An 18812-nucleotide genomic window follows, 5' to 3' on the forward strand; every position below is an offset into this window, starting at 1 on the left:
TAGTGATGTTTTGTACAAAAAGTGCACTTTGATTTAGTGTTGTTTTGATATGTCATCTTACTGACATCATGCACAAAAGTGCACTCGTAGCTTGTTTTAAAATGTCTCTGACAATCTTGCATTTTCTGTTTTAGAAATGACATGAATGTGTGTGCCACTGTTTAATAAATACACTTTTGGTCAATTGACTTAGTTGTGATTTGCCTCTCTGCATGAAAGCTTAAAAGTAGCATATATTAATGCAGTATGAAGAAGAATTGTTTTAATGTAGACACATAGAATCATCATACTGCTGTGATTATATGCATCAAGTGTTCATTCAAGGCTAAGGCAAAATATCGAGATATATATGGTGTATCGTGACATGACATAAAAATATTGAGATATTAACAAAAGGCCATATCGCCCAGCCCTAATCTGATGTTATTTGAGATAACCAAATAAATATTCGCTGGACAATTCTTTAATGAAAGGAAAACATTCCAAAACAGACAACACACCGATTGTCATGTCTTGTGATCATGTTTTGTTTAGTTATGTTCTGTTTTGCTTAAGACTCCATTATTTCCTGTTTTTGCACTTCCTTGTTTGTTTTGTTTCCATGACTACCCGTTAGTTTTCACCTGTCCTCATGTCACGCACCTGTCTCACGTTTTGCACTCGCACACCTGTCATTAATCATGTCTATTATTTAAAGCGAAAGTTGCCAGAAAGTCAGCCTGGCGACTTTACCTCCACTCTGCTTCAGGCCATGTTTACGATTCACGCTGCTTGTTTCATAGTTCCATCCATCCATCCATCCATTTTCTACCGCTTATTCCCTTTCGGGGTCGCGGGGGGCGCTGGCGCCTATCTCAGCTACAATCGGGCGGAAGGCGGGGTACACCCTGGACAAGTCGCCACCTCATCGCAGGGCCAACACAGATAGACAGACAACATTCACACTCACATTCACACACTAGGGCCAATTTAGTGTTGCCAATCAACCTATCCCCAGGTGCATGTCTTTGGAAGTGGGAGGAAGCCGGAGTACCCGGAGGGAACCCACGCATTCACGGGGAGAACATGCAAACTCCACACAGAAAGATCCCGAGCCTGGATTTGAACCCAGGACTGCAGGACCTTCGTATTGTGAGGCAGACGCACTAACCCCTCTTCCACCGTGAAGCCCAGTTTCATAGTTCCATGCCAAGTAAATTTTTGTTTATTGTTCATAGTTTCTGCCTTTGTGCAAGTTTTGATTAATTAGTCAAGTTTGTTCTCCGCCATTGTACGCGCCTTTTGTTTGCTTCTTTTTTTGTAGTTATTAGGGATGCACCGAAATGAAAATTTGTGGCCGAAGCCGAATAAAACTTAAACGCTTGGCCGAAGGCCGAATACCGAATAATGAATGCAGTTTTTCACAATTTTTTTTATATTGCAGAAATAGCCTAGAATAAATATTCCGACATGTTTTTCAAATAAAGTAGTGAATTAGTGAATTATATTTATATAGCGCTTTTCTCAAGTGACTCAAAGCGCTTTACATAGTGAAACCCAATATCTAAGTTACATTTAAACCAGTGTGGGTGGCACTGGGAGCAGGTGGGTAAAGTGTCTTGCCCAAGGACACAACGGCAGTAACTAGGATGGCACAAGCGGGAATCGAACCTGCAACTCTCAAGTTGCTGGCACGGCCACTCTACCAACCGAGCTATGCCGCCCCCAGTAATTTTTTATTGAATATTGACATTTTTTTAATATTCCAGTAGCCTTTGCTTTTCAAAAAAAGCACAAAGTTTTTCATTTATATTAGGCCTTCAAACAAAACATGCATCCAAAAAAAAAAGAGTGCATTAAAGTGGATAAACCAACATAAAAATAATTATTGTCCTTTTGGCAAAAGTCTGCTTAGCCACAGTAGATATGCTAATAATGTAAACAGAAAGCTCAAGTAAATCTCAATTAAGTGTGTGCTTATAACCTCATACACTTATACAGGTAGCCTACACAACAGGCTAATAATGTAAACAGAGGACTCACTAAATCTCAATAAGTGTGTGCTTGTAACCTCATACACTTATACAGGTACACAACATATCCCAACTTCACTGCACGTTGGTTGATTGCGTCACCGCGTCCAAAAATTGCGTCACACGCCACTATTCGGCCTTGTTCTTAACTCATTCCACCGAAAGCCGAATGTGGCTTTTTTTGCCAAATTCGGCCGAATATATTGGGTTACCGATTAATCGGCGCATCCCTAGTAGTTGTAGTGTTAAAATAAAAGATGTCATTACCTTCACGCCTTGCCTAATCCAACTTTCCTTTGCATTCCGGAAAAACAAACCCAAAGTCCACGTTCTGACACCGATAAATCCAATAATATAAAAAAGTAGCTCTAATAACGGATAAAAAATAAAATAAAAAAAACACTACATTGATGAAAGGCCTGTTCTGTGCTGTGGACAGAGATGCAACGATTAACCGGTTTTACTAGCGTTAGTTAGTGCATGCCTTTAAATGGGTGTCATCACCAAAACCACAACGTTGGCGTCTGTGGCATGCTTTGCGGCAGGTGAACTGTTAGCGTGGACAGACACTGATAATGGTCCTGCATGAGAAAAGGAGGTAATGTGACTTACAAACTAGGCATTCTATTCTGACGTTTGTTCGCTTTTTTTGTTCCCTGTTAAGCACAGCTGGTGTAGCTGTTGGGTGGAACGGTTGTGCTAATTAACAATTTAATTAATCTCGCCCAGTGCGGCTGGGCATGGGCGACGTGGCGGTGCGGCCGCCGCACTTTTCTTAGGGCTCCGCAGTGGGTGTGTGCCCCATGTAGCGCGGCTTTTAGGGGAAACTAACAAGCCTGTCTGGCTTGTTATCAAAATATTTTAATTACAAGCTGTGACATTCTTTCTCTGGTGTGCAGATACGTGCCTCCTTTGTGTATTACGCATCATCATTATGCGTCCAACTTCTTTCCCTGGCAGGCAGCGAGGAGCAGGCCGGTTTTAATCGCCCAATCATCAGCGGACACTGCTGTTCTTGAATTTTGGTTTCACTCAGAGTACTATTTCGTTTATTTTTCCAGCAATTTTTATTTATTCGATATAATCTATGATTTGATTTGGTAATCATTTGAATTAATTAATGCTGTAGTATAATAATTGTAGTTGTTACAAGCGAAAATGTATTTTTTTCCAATTGGATGTAGATAATCCTAATTTTAACATTAGTTAAAATCTTGCTTTTCTTATTTTAGTTTTTCGTTTAGACTTTGGTCATATTTACTAAGCCATAGGGTTGTTTTCAATATTTTGTGTCGAATGGCCTGGTTGAGATGGACCGAGAGTTGGTTTTAAACTTATGTTCACCTGTCAATGTTTATATGCTGGAAAGCAAGTTTCATATTTGATTTATTGTTTGTTCGAGGAGGGAGGCAATCTCAATTTGTGCGCTTTCCTTCGTGTTTGTGCGCGTGTATTACCGTGTAAGTGTGTGAATTTGCAGCAGCTTTAGCCTGAAACTGTCATGGAGGTTAGTTCCTCCGGGATGCAGACAAATCACTCCGGACAAGGCGTGCAGGTAGGAACATGATTAAATTTTCGAAAATCAAAGACGTACCAAAAACAGAAAATAAGCATAAGGAAAAATTAGCTGATTGCACGTGAAGCTAAGGTACAAATTAGCGCAGGAAGCATAAACTAGGAGACAAGAAATACTAACGTAACCTGTTGCGTATGGCAAACAATGCAGCCAGACTGAGCGGGGCGAGAGAGGTCAATAAATAGCTATCTGATTATTGGTTGACAACAGGTGAGCGTGCCGACCACTAACCAGAGGCATGGAAACTAAAACAAACCTAGGAGGTGCACAAACAGGAACTAAGGTAGTCCAAAACTAACAGAAAGTAACAAAACATGGATCCTGACAGAAACGAGTCGGAGTTCCCTTTTCCTGGTGGTAGTGTTTCTTACAAATAATTTGGTTTGATCAACTGGTGGTATTTTTGGGGGAATATGTTCTTCCTGGGAACCCTGCCGCCGTAACCCTTAGACCCTACGTGTTGTTATACTTCAAAAGTCAAAATAAATTCTTATTACAGGTATTCCTCATAAAACATGTTGGTGATTTGAGGCCATTTGCATTTTTTTTTTCATTTACATTAAAAAACAACATTTTTTTATATCACTACCCCACAAGTGAAGTTAAAAAGAACCCTAAGCAGTTCCTGTGGAATCTTCCATGAACCTTTAATCAAAAGGCAACTCTGACTGTCCTAGTTACACATTTGACGTCGTCTCTCATCTATAATGCAACTTTGACTGTCAATTAGAGATGTCCGATAATGGCTTTTTTGTCCGATATTGTCCAACTCTTAATTACCGATTCAGATATCAACCGATACCAATATATATATATTCGTGGAATTAACACAGACATGCACCTGGGGATAGGTTGATTGGCAACACTAAATTGGCCCTAGTGTGTGAATGTGAGTGTGAATGTTGTCTGTCTATCTGGGTTGGCCCTGTGATGAGGTGGCGACTTGTCCAGGGTGTACCCCGCCTTCCGCCCGATTGTAGCTGAGATAGGCGCCAGGGCCCCCCGCGACCCCGAAAGGGAATAAGCGTTAGAAAATGGATGGATGGATGGATAACACATTATTATGCCTAATTTTGTTGTGATGATGACCCGCTGGATGCATTAAACAATGTAACAAGTTTTTCCAAAATAAATCAACTCAAGTTATGAAAAAAAATTCCAACACGGCACTGCCATATTTATTATTGAAGTCACAAAGTGCATTATTTAAGTCACCAGCTTGGAATTTTGGACATGCTTTCCCTGAAAGAGCATGAGGAGGTTGAGGTGGGCGGGGTGTATATTGTAACGTCCCGAAAGAGTTAGTGCTGGAGGGGGTCCTGAGTATTTGTTCTGTTGTGTTTATGTTGTGTTACGGTGCGGATGTTCTCCCGAAATGTGTTTGTCATTCTTGTTTGGTGTGGGTTCACAGTGTGGCGCATGTTTGTAACAGTGTTAAAGTTGTTAATACGGCCACCCTCAGTGTGACCTGTATGGCCGTTGAGCAAGTATGAATGCATTCACTTGTGTGTGTAAAAAAACATTGATATTATGTGATTGGGCCGGGATGCAAAGGCAGTGCCTTTAAGTTTTATTGGTCCTCTGTACTTCTCCCTACGTCTGTGTATAACTCCGTACAGCGGCGTTTTAAAAAGTCATAAATTTTACTTTTAGATACCGATAATTTCCGATATTACATTTTAAAGCATTTATCGGCAGCCTGATATTAATGGACATCTTTATCCAGAACGGAAGGGATGATAAGCCTACTGGAAGCATTGACTCAGAAACTGACACCTTAGTTGTAGAGGACCCAAACTTTATCCCCCACACTCTCAACATGGCCAGTCAGACACAGAGGAGTCCTCTAAAGCAGTGTTTTCCAACCACTGTGCCGTGAGATACAGTCTGGTGTGCCGTGGCAGATTATCTAATTTCACTTATTTGGGTAATGGAAGTTTGCAAATGATGTGTTGTTGTTGAGTGTCGGTGCTGTCTAAAGATCAGCAGAGTAACCATGTAATACTCTTCTATATCAGTAGGTGGCAGCAGCTAATTGTTTTGTAGATGTCGGAAACAGCGGGAGGCAGCGTGAAGGTAAAAAGGTGTCTAACGCTTAAACCAAAAATAAACAAAAGGTGAGTGCCCCTAATAAAAGGCATTTAAGCTATGCAGAACGGAACTGAAACTGGATACAAAGTGAACAAAAAAAGAATGCTGGATGACAGCAAAGACTTACTGCAGAGCAGAGACGGCGTTCACAAAGTACATCCGAACATGACATGACAATCAACAATGTCCCCACAAGGACGGATTAAAAACTATTAAAATATTTTTGATTGCTAAAACAAAGTATATGTGGGAAATATCGCTCAAAGGAAGACAGGGAACTGCTACAGGAAAATACAAAAAAAAGAGAAAAAGCCACCAAAATAGGAGCACAAGACATGAACTAAAAAACTACACACAGGAAAACAGCAAAAAAGTCCAAATAAATCACGGTGTGGCATGACAGGTGGTGACAGTACACCTACTTTGAGACAAGAGCTATAGTCATGCATGCTTAGTTATGATTAAAAGTCATATACAAAAATTTTGACTTTTTACGGTCAACTGAGTTTCGTTTTTAGTGATTTCTGCTGGTGGTGTGCCTATGCATTTTTTCAACTGCAAAAATGTGCCATGGCTCAAAAAAAAAGGTTGAAAAACACTGCTCTGAAGAGGAAATGGGTATTGTGTCGGCAAGGGCTCTTACCTTCAAGCCAGGCTAAAGCACCAAGCCACAATATTCTAAGTAGCCAGCCAGGGCCTGCACCTGAGTTTATACTGTCTCCCCAATTGAGGCAGAAAATATAACATAAGGTGGTGCTGACAATGCACAAATACCTACTTCCATGTATTTTGCCGTGTAAAAATGACCTCCTGAGTGGTGACATTAGATGTGTATGTGAGACAGTATTGACACTGGGGCGGTATAGCTCGGTTGGTAGAGTGGCCGTGCCAGCAACTTGAGGGTTGCAGGTTCGATTCCCGCTTACGCCATCCTAGTCACTGCCGTTGTGTCCTTGAGCAAGACACTTTACCCACCTGCTCCCAGTGCCACCCACACTGGTTTAAATGTAACTTAGATATTGTGTTTCACTATGTAAAGCGCTTTGAGTCACTAGAGAAAAGCGCTATATAAATATAATTCACTTCACACTCAAAGTTGTGTAAGCGGGACAATCAGAGTTGCTTTGAATTAAATCTTTTATGGATTATTGATGTTTGCAAGTTATATGAAAAGTGTGGTGATTTGATCAACTTGTGTTTATTACCAAAAGGACATCTTCATACCTTGAGACCTGCTGTATGGACTACCACCCGGCCCCTGTTGCTGCGGCTGCGGCTGCATTGTGGGTAGGCTCCTCTTGCCCTGAACAGCCAACTGAAGGTTGTCGGGCAGTGGCTGCCCCCGGACCAGGATCTTGTAGGCCAGGATTTGAGCTCTGAGCTGCTGCAGCTGGCCCGAATTGAACGTGGACGGCCCCCGGCCCTGCTGGCCGCCGCCTCCGTGGGGATCCATGGGCATCATGGAGCCCTGCTGGGAAGGAGGCATGTGGGGCGGCGTGGGTCCTCCGCCCCCCGACATTGGGCTGGAGGCATGCTCGTGCACGCTCATGGGTGACGGATGGGGCGACATGTAACCTAAAAAAAGTGTAAAAAAAAAACCAGTGTGCCTTTAAGTGCACACATAACATTTAATGGACATTACAAACGTGGTGAAATGTACCCTGGCTATGCTGGTCCATGGGGCTCTGTGGGGGGCCCATGCCACTGTGGAGGGACCTCATTCCCACACCTTTCATGGCGCCAAAGTGCATCACGTCAGCCATGGCTTTGTCACTCATTCCCTCCATGGGCTGAAACACAAACAATGATGTTATATATACCTGCTTAGGGAATGCAATTTACAGGCTTAAAAAGGTAGGCTTCATTACTCATCTTAAAATTAGGGATGCACCAAAATGAAAATTTGTGGCTGAAACCGAAGCCGAATAAAATTTAAACGTTTGGCCGAAGGCCGAATACTGAATACCGAATAATGAATGCAGTTTTTCACAATTTTATTTTATATTGCATAAATAGCCTACAATACATTTTTAGACATGTTTTTTAAATAAAGTACAATTTTATTGAATATTGACATTTTTTTTAAATATTCCAGTAGCCTTTGCTTCTCAAAGAAAAGCACAAAGTTTTTCATTTATATTAGGCCTTCAAACAAAACATGCATTCCAAAAAAAAATAAAGTGCATTAAAGTGGATAAACCCACAATAAATGAATTATTGTCCTTTTGGCAAAAGTCTGCTTAGCCACAGTCGATAGACTAATAATGTAAACAGAAGGCTCAAGTAAATCTCAATTAAGTGTTTGCTTGTAACCTCATACACTTATACAGGTAGCCTACACACCAGGCTAATAATGTAAACAGCACACACACAATGTAAAGAGCACACATCAGAGAAATACTGTCTGCTCGGTATCGTGTAACGGGGCTCAATGTGCTCCATGAGTCTCCGAAAGCCAATGTCCTCCACAACACTAAACGGTTGATCATCCAAAGCCATAAACTCCATTACCTTCTTTGAAATTCCCTTTGCTTTGGCACTGTCAGTCGCAAACTTATTCGTCCTCTCAAAGACGTCGGCCATGAGGCACCTCCTCGAGACAGTTTGGCTGAACATTCGTTGCAAACTGCAATACTTTTGTCACTTTCCAACACTTAAAAATATCTCCACACTGCTGACATTTTTCCGAAGGCGCCTGGTTACAACGTCACCGCGTCACTGCACGTTTGTTGATTGCGTCACCGCGTCAAAAAATTGCGTCATACGCCACTATTCGGCCTTGCATTTAACTCATTCCACCGAAGACCGAATGTGGCTTTTTTTGCCATATTCGGCCGAATATATTCGGTTACCGATTAATCGGTGCATCCCTACTTAAAATCTAAAAAACTAGTGAAGTGAATTATTTTTACATAGCGCTTTTTCTCTAGTGACTCAAAGCGCTTTACATAGTGAAACCCAATATCTAAGTTACGTTTAAACCAGTGTGAGCAGGTGGGTAAACTGTCTTCCCCATGGCCACAACAGTGACTAAGATGTCAAAAGCAGGGATCCAGCCTGGAACCCTCAAGTTGCTGGCACGGCCACTGCACCAACCGAGCTATAACTAGACACCAGTCAGCGCAAGACGGTGTTTAAATATTTACTTTTTCCTTCCGCAAAATTGCTAACATGAACTTTATCTGCTCTTTACAGTATGAATTGATGTTTATAGCCTTTTATTTGCGCACTATTGACAAGTGATGTACCGATAACTTGACCACTGGAAAACGCGCCGCTGAAACCGGATGTAAGCAAAACACATGCCGTTGTCTGGAGTGTTGTCAGCATGTCTGTGATGTGGCTGTAATTTTTATATATATTGCAATGTGTAACTGTTGCGACTATTAATTAGAATTTATTTTATTTCTCTAAAAACAGAATAAGTTAAATTCATAAAAGGTCATTTAAATCAAAATGTATAAAAGTTTATAAGAAGGCTTTATTTAAGTTACTATGGTTAAAAATGTAATTTCATGCCTTTTTTGTTGGGTTTGTGGGCATGCGTTTGTTTTGAAGTGTCTCGATTGGTCTGTGAACGGATATAAGGAAGCTACTTCTGGGTATGAGTGATCTGTTTGATGCAATGAGAAGGGATAAAGAGAGCGACTGATGGTAAGAAGGACTAAAAAGTGTCACAAGGACTTTCAGCGTTTGGGCTATAACAGCCAGAAGATCACAATTTCCTCCTAAAAGAAGCATGCGGGCCAACGAGGTATTTGTCATTTCTGTTTGTATTTTACTTCGGTAAAATGTTTGAGCCACATGCTGTGCATGTTATTTTTACGTTTGTAACGTGCTTTATTTTAATAACAGTTTTCACGGAGAATTGAAGGTAAAGGAAGCCTTCAATAAATCAGTCAAAGAAAGCCATTGTGTCAGTGTTATGTGGAGGGAGTTACACAATGTGCAAATATTAGGAGGACTTTCAAGTTAAAAGTTAAATTGCCAATGATTGTCACATCCACACTACGTGTGGTGAAATTATTCTCTGCGTTTGACCCATCACCCTTGATCACGCTCTGGGGGGTGAGGGGAGCAGTGAGCAGCAGCGGTGGCCGGGCCCGGGAATCATTTTTGGTGATATAACCCCCAATTGAAACCATTGATGCTGAGAGCCAAGCAGGGAGGTAATGGCTCCCATTTTTATTGTCTTTGGTATGACTCCCGACCTATCGATCGCAGAGCGGACACTCTAACCACAAGGCCACTAAGCAGGTTTTACAGAGAGAAAGTGCAACTAGAGCAACAGCGCCATACAAGTGTGACGTCATGCTAGCTGTAGCTCGCTTCTCTCGTCAACGACATCAAGGTACAGAAGTAGAGTCTCTAAACACGAGTATATTTTGTAAAAACACCAGAAGAAGATGCCAGATTTGTTGCCAGTTGTTTTTTCTAAAAGTTAATAAAAGTCTGTAAACACTTGAAAAAAGTACACTGTACAAATGAAAATATGGCAAAAGAATTTATAAAAAAAACGTAATACTAAATAATACCAGTGGCCTAGAGGTTAAGAGTGTCTGCACTGAGATCGATAGGTTGTGAGTTCAAACCCAGGCTAAGTCATACCAAAGACTATAAAAATGGGGCCCATTACATCCCTGCTTGGCACTCACCATCAAGGTTTGGAATTGGGGGTTAAATCACCAAAAATGATTCCCGGGCGCGGCACGGCTGCTGCCCACTGCTCCCCTCCCCTCACAGGGGGTGAACAAGGGGATGGGTCAAATGCAGACGACACATTTCACCACACCTAGTGTGTGTGTGACAATCATTGATCCTTCAACTTTGTATTTGTACTTTTTTTGAGCCTTTTTAAAGAAAATCATATCATCATTGCAAATTATGCATATTTCTGGATGACCTCATGGTGACCACGCCCACAACTCCAACTACCCACCACCACAGGTATGGTGGCAGTTTAGGGGAAACCCTGTGTCACCCAGCCCTACTGCACAATTAATCTGAATAAGTTTACTTCTTCCCACTAAATAAGTTTACTTCTTCCCACTAATAAGTTTACTTCTTCCCACTCCCTTTTGAGCCAATCTTGACATCTACAAAAGATTAGTCACATGTAATGTTTTCAATGTAGGTGTAAAAATAATGTATATATATATGTATATATATATACATGCACCTGGGGATAGGTTGATTGGCAACACTAAATTGGCCCTAGTGTGTGAATGTGAGTGTGAATGTTGTCTGTCTATCTGTGTTGGCCCTGCGATGAGGTGGCGAATTGTCCAGGGTGTACCCTGCCTTCCGCCCGATTGTAGCTGAGATAGGCGCCAGCGCCCCCCGCGACCCCGAAAGGGAATAAGCGGTAGGAAATGGATGGATATATATATATATATATATATATCTTTTGTATTTCATGTCATTCTTTTGTTTTGTTTGCATGGCTCAAAATAAACCATTCATTCATTCAATCTAATTTTAACCACGATCACAATTTTAGTTTCTACGGTTAAATGAGGGTGATCGTCGTCTATATTCACATTTAAAAATCAGGCTCTCCTTCGTATCGGATCAAGCACTTTTCCAACAGCAGCGGCAGAGAACAGCCCTGTGAAGCACTCGCAGTAGAGGCAAGGCTACTGGCAAGGCAAGGCAACTTTATTTATATAGCACATTTACAACAATTTTTAAATTGAACCAAAGTGCTTTACAGGTTAAAAAGCATGGAGCAAAAAACAAACAGAGAACATAAACAATGAATGAGCTAAACAAGCAGTACGGTAAAAGGGGTCGAATATCCATCCATCCATCCATTTCCTACCGCTTATTCCCTTTTGGGGTCGCAGGCGCCTATCTCAGCTACAATCGGGCGGAAGGCGGAGTACACCCTGGACAAGTCGCCACCTCATCGCAGGGCCAACACAGATAGACAGACAACATTCACACTCACATTCACACACTAGGGCCAATTTAGTGTTGCCAATCAACCTCTCCCCAGGTGCATGTCTTTGAAGGTGGGAGGAAGCCAGAGTACCCGGAGGGAACCCACACAGTCATGGGGAGAACATGCAAACTCCACACCGAAAAGATCCCTAGCCTGGGATTGAACCCAAGACTGCAGGACCTTCGTATTGTGAGGCAGACGCACTAACCCCTCTCCCACCATGAAGAATAAAAAGTAAAAAAAAATAAAAAAAATTGTAAAAGAGGCCAAATGTACAAGCACAAAACCCTATCATCTCACCCAATTCAAATATTAACATAATTAGTATTATTAACATTAGAGATGGAACGATAATCGGCGCCGATATTTGGCTTTGACATTATGGAGAGGCGGAGCCGACGGCAGGGCAGGGCAGGCTGGAGCCCTGCCCAAGATAACGGCAAGGAGGCGGAGAGTGCGGTTGAGTGGAGAGGCGGGGCGTGCCGGTAGAGATACCGCCTCAATCTACTTCAGGTGCGTGGATCGCGCACCGGCACACAATTGACTTATCTCCTCACACTGTATAAAAAGGGGAGAAGGAGGAGAGATCGAGGCAGAAGGAGTAGGAGAACCCGCAGCAGTACCGGAAGAGAGAGAGCGACAGAGAGCGAGCTGAAGACAGCGACGACATGGCCGACTGAAAGCGAGCCGGAAAGGAGCAGCTGAAAAGCGATCAGACCAAAAGACAAAGGCTAGTGATTTGAAAAAATAAAGCGAGTCAAACCTGCTCAAGAGCAGTATGTCCTTCATTGATGGTCCGTGGAACCCGCACGACAGCAAGCGACTGTCACAGACATATATAGTCATCGGCTTTTTTTTTTTAATATTGATAATGAATAGTAACATTAAAACTCTTTTATCACCTTTACTATCACTTCAAATGTAACAATCATCAAGCAATCATCAGCCTTTTTTTAATCTGTTAAAGCATGGGTGTTAAACTCTGGCCCGCCGTGTAATTCAATTTGGCCCTTGAGGCAATATCAATTTAGCATTAGAGCTGGCCCGCCGGTGTTATTTTCCCGGTAGACTCCCGAAATACAGTGCCTCTCCCGAAAATCTTACGGGGCAACCATTCTCCTGAATTTCTACCGATTTCCACATGGACAACTACATTGGGGGCGTGCATTTAAAGCACTGCCTTTAGCGATCTCTACAACCTGTCGTCACGTCCGCTTTTCCTCCATACTAACGGCGTGTCACATAATATTTGTGGCTTTTACACACACACACACACACACGTACAAGTGAATGCAAGGCATACTTGGTCAACAGCCATACAGGTCACACTGAGGGTGGCCGTATAAACAATTTTAGCACTGTTACAAATATGCGCCACACTGAACTAGGGATGCACCGATTAATCGGTAACCGAATATATTCGGCCGAATATGGCAAAAAAAGCCACATTCGGCCTTCGGTGGAATGAGTTAAAAACAAGGCCGAATAGTGGCGTGTGACGCAATTTTTTGACGCGGTGATGCAATCAACCAACGTGCAGTGACGTTGGGATGTGTTGTGTACCTGTATAAGTGTATGAGGTTACAAGCACACACTTATTGAGATTTAGTGGGGCCTCTGTTTACATTATTAGCCGGTTGTGTAAGCTACCTGTATAAGTGTAAGAGGTTACAAGCACACACTTATTGAGATTTACTTGAGCCTTCTGTTTACATTATTAGCTGTGGCTAAGCAGACTTTTGCCAGAAGGACAATAATTCATTTGTTGTGGGTTTATCCACTTTAATGCACTTTAATTTTTTTTGGAATGCATGTTTTGTTTGAAGGCCTAATATAAATGAAAAACTGTGCTTTTTTTGAAAAGCAAAGACTACTGGAATATTAAAAAAATGTCAATAGTCAATAAAAAAAATACTTTATTTGAAAAACATGTCTAAATATTTTTTCTAGGCTATTTATGCAATATTAACATTTTTTGGAAAAACTGCATTCATTATTTGGTATTCGGCCAAGCGTTTAAATTTTATTCGGCTTCGGCCACAAATTTTCATTTCGGTGCATCCCTACTGTGAACCCACACCAAACAAGAATGACAAACACATTTCGGGTGAAGATCCGCACCGTAACACAACAGAACAAATACCCAGGAACCCTTGCAGCACTAACTCTTCCAAGAAACTTCCAGCAAACTCACCAATAATTAACGTTTTATACATGCATTTTCTCTTGCTACTTCAAGACTTGAATGTTTGGTTCATTCATTATTGTTATTTTATTTTCAAATGTATTATTAGCCTGTGGAAAAAATGTGATATTTACCTCAGAGGAGATTGCAAATAGAAAAAAAAGGCATAACATTTTTATTTAAATTTTATTTGATATGCCACTGATATTTTTTTAATTATTATTATTATTATTTGAAACTGGATTTTGCATGTCACTAAAGTTATATAAGCCTTGCTTGTTCAATATTTAATGCAAAACTTGTTTGGGTCCCTATTAAAAGGTTAATTTGTTCAACCGCCCACTCTGTATTTGAGTTTGACACCCCTGTGTTAAAGAATCTTTTAAAACTGGTCAGTTTGGCTGAGATGCAGTTGCGCATGTCTTCAGCTCTGTCCCACCCACGGCGCCATCTGATTAGTTACGCTAACTACGCACGAGTTAGAAGCAGAGCCAATCAGAAGCCGAGGTCCGAGGCAGGCTCGTCAAACTCATGGCGGTGAAAATGTCGCCAAGCTCTGTAAAATCAGAAAACTCTCGCAAAATTGTAATAAACATCCCAATCCTCTACAAATCTTGCATTGTTTAATGGCTGAGACCGGTGACCTTGAACTCGAAAAGGATGGTGACTCCTGGTCTAGATGTAAAAACTAGATAAAGTGCACAATAGCGCTTCTTTGAGACAATCATTTAGTCTGAGACAGACACACAAGAAGGCCGCTTTATATGTGTGTTTACCTTGTGCATAGAATACATAACGTCCTGGGAGAAGTCGCCCTGCGCTTGCCCCTGCATGCCGTGGGCCGCGTTGGGCGTTCCGGGCCCGGGGCTGGGTCCCATCATACTGTGAACGGAGCCGGGCGACGGGTCGGGTCCGGGGCTGGGGCCCAGGTTGGGGCCCGGCGAAAGGCCCGCACCCGGGGAAGGACCAGGATGGGACATACCACCTGTGGTGTCCGAAAGAGCGGACATCTACTGATTGCTGGCAGGTCGGCGGCAGACACCTTTGGGGGAGGGAAAGAGGTGGGATGTCAGTGGCGTTACCCAGTTTCATGCCCACATTTTGAAAAAGATGCGTGTGTAGACTAAATTGTTTGCCTACAGCAGGGGTCGGCAACCCGCGGCTCTTTGGCCACTCGGATGTGGCTCAGCTGCATAATCGCCGGCCCCCCTCCGATTATTTCGGGGGGGTTACGGATTTTGGTGCCTTAACATTCTCCGATTTTCACTCGGACTACAATATTGAAGGCGTGCCGTGATGGCTTTACTTTACAAATTGCAAGGCATACTTGGTCAACAACCATACAGGTTACACTGAAGGTTGTGATATAAACAACTTTAACACTCTTACTAATATGAGCCACACTGTGAACCCACACCAAAGAATGAAAAACACATTTCGGGAGAACATCCACACTAAAACACATTATAAACGCAAGATAACAATTACCCAGAATCCCATGCATCCATGACTCTTCCTGGCTATATTATACACCCCCGCATTTTAAATTTCAAAAGAGTTTGGTGGCTCCCATATCAACATCTCTATTTGGTGTCACACGCCCACACCATCAAAATGCAGAGGCAAACATTTCCAGATCCACACCATATGAAATAGTCAACAACGGGATTTAATAACGCCCGTAGTAACCTACAACATAGCAAAGGACGAACACTATTTTATTTGCTATTATGCAGCTCATTTTTATTTGACAGTTTTTGAAATATCTTTTGTGACATCATGCACAAAAGTGCACCTTATTTGTTTTAAACTATTGTAGTGGCGTTCTGTACAAAAATTCCACTTTAATTTAGTGTTGTATTGGTAGCTGAGATAGGCGCCAGCGCCCCCCGCGACCCCAAAAAGGGAATAAGCGGTAGAAAATGGATGGATGGATGATATGTCATCTTAGTGACATCATGCACAAAAGTAGCTTGTTTTGAAATGTCTCTGACAATCTTGCACTTTTGGAAATTACATGAATGTTTGTGCTACTGCTTAATATCAATCAATCAATGATTATTTAGATATCCCTAAATCACTAGTGTCTCAAAGGGCTGCATAAACCACAACAACATCCTCGGTACAGCCCACATAAGGGCAAGGAAAACTCACACCCAGTGGGACTTCGGTGACAATGATGACTATGAAAAAACCTTGAAGAGGGCCGTATATGTGGGCAACCCCCCCTCTAGGGGATAATATTAACTGTTTAATACATACAATTTTGCTAAAATGACTTATTTGTGATTTCCTTCTCTGCATGAAAGCTTAAAATGAGCATATATTATTGCCGTATGAAGAAGAATGTTTTAATGTAGAAACATGGAATCATCATACCGCTGTGATTATATGTATCAAGTGTTCATTCAAGGCTAAGGCAAAATATCGAAATATATATCGTGTATCTCCGGGTTGGGGAGGAGACCCTGCCCCAAGTGAAGGAGTTCAAGTACCTAAGAGTCTTGTTCACGAGTGAGGGAAGAGTGGATCGTGAGATCGACAGGCGGATCGGTGCGGCGTCTTCAGTAATGCGGACGTTGTACCGATCCGTTGTGGTGAAGAAGGAACTGAGCCGAAAGGCAAAGCTCTCAATTTACCGGTCGATCTACGTTCCAATCTTTACCTATGGTCATGACCTTTGGGTCAAGACTGAAAGGATAAGATCACGGGTACAAGCGGCCGAAATGACTTCCCTCCGCCGTGTGGCAGGTATCTCCCTTAGAGATAGGGTGAGAAGCTAGGCCATCCGGGAGGAGCTCAAAGTAAAGCCGCTGCTCCTCCACATCGAGAGGAGCCAGATGAGGTGGTTCGGGCCTCCCGACGGAAGTGTTTAGGGCACGTCCAACCGGTAGGAAGACCCAGGACACGTTGTGAAGACTACGTCTTCCGGCTAGCCTGGGAACGCCTCTGGATCCCCCGGGAAGAGATGGACGAAGTGCAGGCATGTGATTTGACCACAATGAAAAAGACTGAAAAAATGTCCATGGGTCTGGGGGACGAAGGCTCCTGGTTTTTCAACAATATGCTAAAATTAACAAAGACAGCACCATTTGAAGAAAATATTTTAGTGTTTAAAGACATGAAAACATCATTAATAGAACATACATACCCCAATTATCCTAATGAATCACTGTATGTGGTTCAGTCCCAACAATATTTAGTCACTAATATTTACTTGTTAATTTTTCACATCCACAGGTGTCACATTGATCAGTGATATTATCTACAGCAGGGGTGCCCATTACGTCGATCGCGAGCTACCAGTCGACCGCGGGGGGTGTGTCAGTCGATCTCGAGCCAGGCTTTTAAAAAAAATAGACCTAAAAATTAGTGATCATCAATCTTCACCAAGACGTCACTTAAATGACATTCACGGTACCGGAGGGTCTTGTGAGATGACGCTGGCTGCTGCAAGATCATTATTATTAAAATATGACCGAGAGGAAGGCGAGAAACACTTTTTATTTCAAGAGACTCTCGCGCCGTACCTTCCGTCAAAACTCTAAAGGCCGACTGCACATTTCCTATCTTCACAATAAAAGCCCTGCTTCATGCTGCCTGCGCTAACTAAATACAGAGTCTCGGAAAACTGGCGTGCACAAGCGATCACTCAGAAAGCTGGCGTGCACATCACTTGTGCGCGCCAGCTTTCTGAGACTCTTATTTTGTTAGCGCAGGCATCATGAACCAGGGCTTTTATTGTGAAGATAGGAAATGTGCAGTCGGCCTTTAGAGTTTTGACGGAAGGGACGGCGCGAAAGTCTGTTGAAATAAAAAGTGTTTCTCGCCTTCCTCTCTGTCATATTTTCATAATAATGAACTGGCAGCAGCCAGCGTCATCTCACAAGACCCTCGGGTGCTGTGAATGTCAATCAAGCAAGCTACGGAATTTGCCACCAATGCTTTTGTTGTAAAGTGTATGGAAGCTGGAGGAATTAGATGCCAAAAAACAACCACTTTCATGTGGTATTGTACAGAAAGGACAACTTTTTTTCTCCTCCATTTGAAAATGTGGGCGTTATCATCATTACTGTCTGATTCCAATCAATGCAAGTCATCAGAATCAGGTAATACACCAACTTATATTCTTGTCTTGGTGAAAGAAAGACATCTATATGTGTTACACATGCTTGTATTATCATTAAACACATTTAACTTGTTTACAAAAATGCCTCTTTCATAAATAAATCAATATAAATGATATATATAAATGAGGTAGATCCCCTCGAGTTGGTCAATTGAAAAGTAGCTCGCCTGCAGAAAAAGTGTGGGCACCCCTGATCTACAGTATATTTACAGTATTACCACATTACTTCAGCTCACTTCACACATTTACTTGCTCGGAGAGCCCTAACAAATTTCTCAGCAGCCTGCATTTTCCTTTCGGTCTCTGCTTTTGTAGCTTCTTTTGTGGATTTCACTGCCAACTTCTGCCTCTAGTATTATATGCAAACTATGTCTCCCGGCTGGCCTGGGAACGCCTCGGGATACCCCGGGAAGAGTAGGACAAAGTGGCTGGGGAGAAGGAAGTCTGAGCTTTCCTGCTTAGGCTGCTGCCCCCGCGACCTGACCTTGGATGAGCGGAAGATGGATGGATGGATGGAAATACAGTTTTGCTAAAATGACTTATTTGTGATTTCCTTCTCTGCATGAAAGCTTAAAATGAGCATATATTATTGCCGTATGAAGAAGAATGTTTTAATGTAGAAACATGGAATCATCATACCGCTGTGATTATATGTATCAAGTGTTCATTCAAGGCTAAGGCAAAATATCGAGATATATATCATGTATCTCCGGGTTGGGGAGGAGACCCTGCCCCAAGTGGAGGAGTTCAAGTACCTAGGAGTCTTGTTCACGAGTGGGGGAAGAGTGGATCGTGAGATCGACAGGCGGATCGGTGCGGCGTCTTCAGTAATGCGGACGTTGTGCCGATCCGTTGTGGTGAAGAAGGAGCTGAGC

The 18812-nt window shown here is 42.4% G+C and overlaps 1 protein-coding gene across 2 annotated transcripts in view; it reads right to left on the reverse strand.

Moving 5' to 3' along the window:
- Positions 1–18812, reverse strand: part of smarca2 (SWI/SNF related, matrix associated, actin dependent regulator of chromatin, subfamily a, member 2) — a 186556-nt gene that overhangs the window by 166594 nt on the left and 1150 nt on the right. For both annotated transcript variants that reach the window (XM_061895971.1, XM_061895980.1), the window contains exons 2-4: positions 14585–14850; positions 7340–7469; positions 6904–7254 (exon numbers count right to left, since the gene is read on the reverse strand). In XM_061895971.1, coding sequence (XP_061751955.1) covers positions 6904–7254; positions 7340–7469; positions 14585–14818 — 715 coding nt within the window. In that variant the 5' untranslated portion in view covers positions 14819–14850. The remainder of the gene's footprint in view (positions 1–6903; positions 7255–7339; positions 7470–14584; positions 14851–18812) is intronic.

The sequence above is a fragment of the Nerophis ophidion genome, linkage group LG01 (assembly GCF_033978795.1).
Source record: "Nerophis ophidion isolate RoL-2023_Sa linkage group LG01, RoL_Noph_v1.0, whole genome shotgun sequence".
Lineage (NCBI taxonomy): Eukaryota > Metazoa > Chordata > Actinopteri > Syngnathiformes > Syngnathidae > Nerophis > Nerophis ophidion.